The sequence below is a fragment of the Mizuhopecten yessoensis genome, unplaced genomic scaffold (assembly GCF_002113885.1).
Source record: "Mizuhopecten yessoensis strain PY_sf001 unplaced genomic scaffold, ASM211388v2 scaffold10919, whole genome shotgun sequence".
NCBI classification, from domain to species: Eukaryota; Metazoa; Mollusca; class Bivalvia; order Pectinida; family Pectinidae; genus Mizuhopecten; species Mizuhopecten yessoensis.
Genome location: NW_018408787.1, coordinates 555,372 through 562,721, shown reverse-complemented (window position 1 = coordinate 562,721; position 7,350 = coordinate 555,372). Strand labels below are relative to the sequence as shown.

Sequence of the window (7,350 nt, the reverse complement as noted above, 5' to 3'; positions counted from 1 at the left end):
CAAATGTGACAAATTACAGCAAAAAATAAAAAGAAACTCTTTTATTTAGACAGGGTTACATATTTAGATTTACATCCAATTTACAATAAGGCCCAGTAATACATAATTTACAACGAGCATACAGTATTCATAAATAGTAACAATATAACATGTGGAGATCCTGACAAGTTAAAGTATAAATCTATTTGTCACATCTAAAACATTTTCTGCGGGTATTCCTTTAAAGACACAAACTAGGTAAAATTATTGAGTGAGCTTTCTAAATTGGTCAATAAAATGCTCACATCTATAAAAGCTTCTGCATGTATGCCTTCTTAGTAGATTCTAGACTAGGTAAAATATGCAGTGAGATTTCTAAATTTGTTCCATAAAATACTCACAGAGTTAACTAAAACATCTCTTATAATAAGTTGTTCTACATTTTTTCACAAAGTTTTTTATTGTTAAAATCACGCGTATTTCTGATAGAAACCTAGTTAACAACTCATTATATATAGGCAATGAGCCGTAATGTGTGAAACTTTTAGTGCGCAACACCACACCAAAATGTTTGGGTCTCATAACACATTTTTGTCAGGGTTGTTCGAGTACCACAATATACGTCAGCTTCAATAGGAAACAAGTTGGATACTGTGAAACCATGTAAAATAGGAAACTGTTACTGCCCATTTCAGAGAGTAGAGTAACATATTTTGATATCTTAGTCATGTGTTCTCTTTTCACACACGAGAATGTCACTTCATCCATAAATTTAAAAGTAGGCCATTGTACCTGTAGTGCATTACACACAAAATCATATCATCATCTAATGCCTGTTTGTTTTCGAGAAATTGTTTAAATGTTTCAGCACATTTGACCCTGTGACCTTGAAAGTTGGTCAAGAAAATGTTTAACCATCTTGATAGCCCGTCATACCAGCATATTTCTGCCAAAATATCATCACCCTTGGCCTCTTGGTAATTCAGAAAAAGTTGTTTGAAGAGTTTTACATATTTGACCCTTGTGAAAACAGGTCAAGGTCATTTTTACTAGCAAACGCTGTCAAGCACCATCTAAGAAGTTGAAAATGTGTCATAGCAGCCATATTGGATTCCGAATTGAGCCAAAATCGTACCTGTATAACTGAAAAAGAAAACGTTGACGGATGGACGGACGACGTCGTGCCAAAACAATATATTGTTTGTCCTTTCCTCCAGGTGAACTAGTAACGCAAGTAGGTCTGAAACTACCACAGCTTCCTCAATAATCAGGCTCTCAGTTTGTTTTCTGTTTATTCAATGACAAAGATCGCTATAAAGCATTATTTCCATGTACATAACAGTATCTGATATATTTTCCTCCTACGATAAACAGATTTAGCCTGAAATAGACATTCATAACAAAAACATTGTTTTATATTGTAATGTGATTTTATATAATGTATATTAAGACCTAATATGTCTCTTTCACGTTTGAAACAATGAGCGGGTTTCAAATTAATTTCGTCCCCATTTATCGTAACGAGTATAAAGTGAGAAAAAAACCTGTTATGACATCCTTTACGTTTCAAACGTGTGATTGTCTTCCTTCAGAATTTAAATTGCACAGCTCCGTTAACGATATGAATTATTATTATATCAAACATCTGTGACGTCATAGATAATAAATAACACATTATACAATTAGAAATAAAAAAAGAAAAGTATTAATACCCAATTAATGAAATGACTCGAAATGAAATTAATATCAATTTTAATTTTATTCTATTTCACAATATATCTGCATTTTATTTATTTATTTTATTTATCTTGAATTTGTCCTGTACCTATTGAAAATCTAATTATACCTAACATTATCACAGGAATTTGACGCATATAATGAGATGAAAATAAAGCTTATAGATATAATACTTGACTGATGAGTCCATTCGGTATCAAGGTATCCATTTGATTTTAAGAATTCAACGAGCGTCAATATAATTTACATGCAAAATTGATAAGATTGTTCAGTGATGTATCGTCCAATTGTGGATCGGGATGAATATTGACGTTTTCGGTTGCCACTGACATGTCCCACTGATCAAGGTAGATAATTCTGTGTAGTAAATCATTGAACTCTTCAATTAAAATCTGTTCCACGAACATACCAATGTAGGCATATGGCTTATGATCCTTGGGATATGTTATGAGGTGAGGACCTTTAATGAAAACCTGAACATCCGGAGATCTCATAAGAAGCCTCATGATGGCCGCCTTTGCATGGCGCACGTGCTCTCGTAAAGCTATGTGATCACAGCACCTGGCGATGTGGGCGTACCAGTGGATGATTACAATGGCAGTACTGTTACCCGGGATTATGTCTAGCCTATAGGCTACAGATTTAACATTTTTTCTGTCTGACCCCGGTGACCCGTGGAAGGGAAGCTCGTGTGGTTGCCATTCCAGGTCCAAACCCAGTGTGGTGTTGTACGCATGTGCAAACTTTTGCCATGCGTTATTATTTGTAAAACCTTCCGAGTACTTAATCTGTAAGGACTTCGATAGACGGAAGAACCACTGTCTGGTTGTAGAATCACCGATCGAAATAACAGGTCTATCTTTAAGACACGTCCGATAATTATCCCTATTTCGGTCTATTGTAGGGCGGCATATTAGGTTGTGATACACTCCCCTGTAGAGGAAGCCAGACGGTACAGTACTTTGCCATGTTAAAACTCGAGGCAGACTGTTGCAGGGAGTATCAGGCAGTGGGTAGACTAGATCACCTTTGGAACCTAAAACAAGTGAATGTATTCAGTCAATGAAGTTAATAATTCGATAAAATGTGAAAAAAGGAAAACATAACAACATATTTTTATAAGAGTGAACAGGTCTCATTACTAAGGACAATCTCTAGTTATCGACATTTCACTCAATACATACAATTTCTAAGATTAATGGCTTTGGCGTACAAGTTATAAATTATTTACTTCAAGCCTCAAGAAAGGTTTGTGTTATAGGAACAATTAAATAAATAATTCACAGGTTATCATTCTGTAATTTCGTAATTTATAGAAATTGAATAAGTAACCTAACGTTCGTATGAAATGAAAATGGCTAAAAATGCTACGTGATGACCCTCGTACACCCATAGGGGTTATTTATATTTAAAGATTTGCATCTTTTTTTTCTGCTGGGTAACGCTTAATACACGATACAGTAGTTTGATTCACCTCTCTAATCTTCAGGCGATTGACCAGTTAGGTTTCCTCTATCTGATAAAAAGATGAGGTCATAGACCGGGGCTGCCATAGCAACCAAAATAAGTTTAGCGCCAAGAGCAACTTGGTTACCAAAATCAATCCCAATTGGCTCGCCCCATCTATTTCGACTGGTCACGTATTTTATGATAAGGTTTTAATATAAACATAAATCTTATTTGATAAATTTAGTGGAAAGCATTAGCTAAAACATCTGTCCTTCAGGAACAGGAGTCCATGTTGAAAGCCAGAATTATTCTTATCTATGTCTCTTCAACACCACACATATTTAAGAACTGACATTAAAATATCCTAATTATGCAGTGTATGTACAATATTTATAGTGAACATAGTACTGGTAACAAGTAAAGAGCAACCATACGAAGTGATGAAACTAATAATCTATGTCGAGCGGTGTTTTACACAAAGATGTTGCTAGTCATATTCTACTAAACTGTACCTATACTACGGAACATGGAAAGGCCAGTCTTTGTGCAAAGTGGTCAATGAAGGTAATACTTCGTTCAGTGTCTGCCTTCATTGTGAATCCGACTATTAATTATTTCATTACGCGGTGGAAAAATAACATTTGAAATCACTGTACAAGACATTAAGAATTTAGGTTTTTATGTATTTCATCTACAAAATGCTCAAACTATTTTACATATAGTCAATTAAATAAGTATTATTATTATTATACAATATTCTTCTCTTCTTATTATCAATAGCATGCTATTTCCTTGTATATAAAGCTATCCGCCTTATTTTTGTAATCTAATTAACAATTGTTAGTCGATGTTGTATGTAACCAATAGCTTTAAATATATCTAAACAATACATATTCAGCATTGCCCATGTACGTTTCCCATAAATCAATCATGTATTCTACCAAACTTCTTCTCTTTTGTATAATTATACTAAAAGTTGTATGTGTAAATGAATCACGTTTTGTAATCTACAAATTTGAAAGAATAAAAGAGAATAATTATTCTGTCAGTAAACAGTTTAATGGCTTGGAACAATTCCAGAATATAATGGATATTTTTTATCAATTGCTTATTACATACTTTTACAGATTGTTAAGAATGACTCATTCAGAAACGAACTCGGTTACATCTGGCAGCTTATTTAAAGACAAAAAGGAGTTGAACATGGAAAAATATGTGTTTGCTATATTTATCCAAACAGAAAAAAGTTACAATAATAATAATACACAATAATGTGATCAGTGATAAACACTTACTTGGAACAATAGTCACGTTGATTTGCTTCAATATCACGTCCTTATACCTGAACAGGAACAAAATCTTACATAAAACGCATAACCGGTGAAAATCATCAAAATAGCACAATATCGAGTAGGGGAATGGATTTCCGCACAGTGTTAATGGAAGTGTAATAGTTACATGTAGTGGTATTTGTATCGATATGTCTTAGAATTATACATTATCTATAATAACATATAATAACAACATTATTTATACTGTTTTAAGTATATATTTGTAGCCTTAAACAAAACACAAGGTAAATATCAACGAGGAACTTTATGATGGTTGACATTTATATGCGTATATTTCGTTGCAATCTACTAACCTGTGACTGATATATTGACCGTCTATAGATAGCAAACATCTATGTTAAATTTTGAATTACTTTACCTGAGTATTTTTCTTGTGTATTCGTCGTAATACAAAGAATCGTCCCAGCCGTATTTTACCCAATTCCTACATGAAACAGATTTTGGCTTCCCACAGAATAAAGAGATGTTATAATTCTCGTGCGTTAGATTACAGAATCCCCCGTATGTTTTGTTCAACCAATCAGACGTTGTTGGCGCACATTGAGTCATTTCACTTTTCTTCTTCTCCGAGAATGTCGCATTTATAAACTTATAAGAACCATGAACATTCACGTAATTTGTATATAACCCGATCCCCTCCTTTGTGTTGGTGACGGACACTTTCACACATATATTTCCCGCCCAAAACGCCATCACGTGACCTGTGTAGGTCCCGTTCATATGATCATCCACATAACCAGCCACAGAAGAACTTCCGTCCGTATTTCTCAGCCAGATGTTGAGCAAGTCGCCTCCCTGAGTCAGAGACTGGTTGTAACCATTATAGAGGTGTACTCTCACTCTGAGTTCTGTACCTGCTGTGAATGTCTTTGTTTTCCTGTCTACGTCTAGTTCTACCACACAAAATCGAGGATCATAAAGATTTTTAAAATCAACAACACGTTGTATCTGACGATATTCGGAATAACTATCTAGAATGTTCCTGGAAATAGTCGCCGTTGGCGTTTTTAATGCTGTCTTGATAACATTTTGGTATTGAAAACGTACTTTTCCGGTTTCCAAAGACGCCACGATGGTATCATTAGTGTTTGTTGTTTTTTGGGGAATATTTGTTAGCCGTGATTTCCAGAATGTCGGTGGATTATTGTACCTGTCCAAATTCAAATGAAAGAGAAAACATTTTGTGTCATTAATTCCTATTTGACATAGAAAGAAAGACAACGGGAAAATGAAGATACACAGATGTGTTAATTATATTGCTAGCTTCATTATTCGACCAATCAAAATTATGCATTTAAAAAACACTTCAACTTCAAACTGAGAACTTGCAAAACACGTTATAAAATGACTTTTAAAGAACTTGGTTAATAGATTAATGCGAATGTGTGTATTCAAAACACTTTTTAAGACTTTTTCCACCTGCTAGTGACCTTGACTTCACTTGCTGATGACCGGACATTACCTGTCAGTGACATGTTTCACCAGCTGTCCGAAGTAAGCGAAAATATGTACATTCCTTACGGTCAGGTACTGCATCCTGGGTAGAAAAGTTAAAAAAAAAGAAAGAATGGCGTTAACATCAGAGATAATCGCGATTTACTCACAGTTCTTTTTTTCCTGTAGTATTCATTTTTGTATATAGAAAATTAGAAAACTACAAGGAGTGTTCTCTTACTTAGATTAACTTACCTTAGTTTGAGGTTTATAAGGAAGCCTATCATTTTGACACTATGCAATGAAGCAACATGGGTAAAGCGGGGATGGAATGTATTAAAGTTCTGATTTCGACCAATGAATATTTCCATTCTTCCTTCATTCCTATATTCAAATGTTCAAATAACTTAGTGTGTTCTTTCCTTACTATCTTCCTACTGTTTCTTGTGCCAAACTACCTACCTGTTGATAAATATATAATATAGTATATGAGACAGAAGGAGCTGTTAGTGGTCTAGTATTTTCACATCTTTAATCATTTCTTGATTAACCTTTAAATAAGGAATTACTTAGAAAAAAATGTGTTATTTCCTCTACATTTAACCCTCATAGTCCTTGTGATGGTTAAATGTAGAGGAAATAACACATTTTCCGAGAAGCTCTTTCTGTGATTTCCAGAATGTCGGTGGATTATTGTATCTGTCCAAATCCAATGTTGAAATGTTGGATGTTTTTGGATATACTCGCATGCATCTATTTGCGTATCGACGTCCGTACCCACATACAAACAATACCTAACTGCTCTTACAAACCTATTCAACACTAGTCTACGTATACCAATGACAACCTACGTACTAGTGAAAAGAGGAAAACTAAGACTACTTACAAGACGAGGACAATCACGGTGATCACAAGGCCAAGAAACACCTTGTTTGCTGTGTTTTGAAACATGGCCACACCATCAGTCAGAACGGGTCTTTGCCTTTCAGTCGACCTACTTTGGAGTGTATACGGGTTCCCAGATTCGAATACGTGTAACGGCAACCCGGACTACACTACCTCCCTAGATTGCGTCACAGACAGTTGTCATCGACAGTAATTATCACTGAAACAGACACATCGAATTAAATATCCAGATTCAGATTTCAGATATATGGTTGGTTCTTTGAAAATATTCAAATAAGCTAGAAGAATACTTTGTAATTATAATGGATTTGATAAAAGAAGATAATTTATAAAAAAAAAAAAAAACATGTTGTTCTGGTAATATTGTTGTATTTATGTATACACATAAGTTATAGGTGAAATACATAACAATTTTAAAAACTTTACATATTTATTTCAGTCAATGACTGTTTTTTCGGTTGTTATCTTATCAAATGGGATTTAAACACCGTAC

General features: G+C 34.3%; 1 protein-coding gene across 1 annotated transcript; it reads right to left on the bottom strand.

The window, feature by feature from the left end:
* Positions 1 to 1,806: 1,806 nt before the first annotated feature.
* LOC110463638 (NXPE family member 3-like) lies at positions 1,807 to 6,238 on the bottom strand. Its single transcript, XM_021518421.1, has 4 exons — positions 6,207 to 6,238; positions 4,876 to 5,499; positions 4,461 to 4,507; positions 1,807 to 2,752 (listed from the first exon to the last, which is right to left on the bottom strand). Exons 1-4 carry the CDS (start codon positions 6,236 to 6,238, stop codon positions 1,950 to 1,952), a joined length of 1,506 nt encoding a protein of 501 aa, XP_021374096.1. The 3' UTR covers positions 1,807 to 1,949.
* Between the last annotated feature and the right edge of the window lie 1,112 nt (positions 6,239 to 7,350).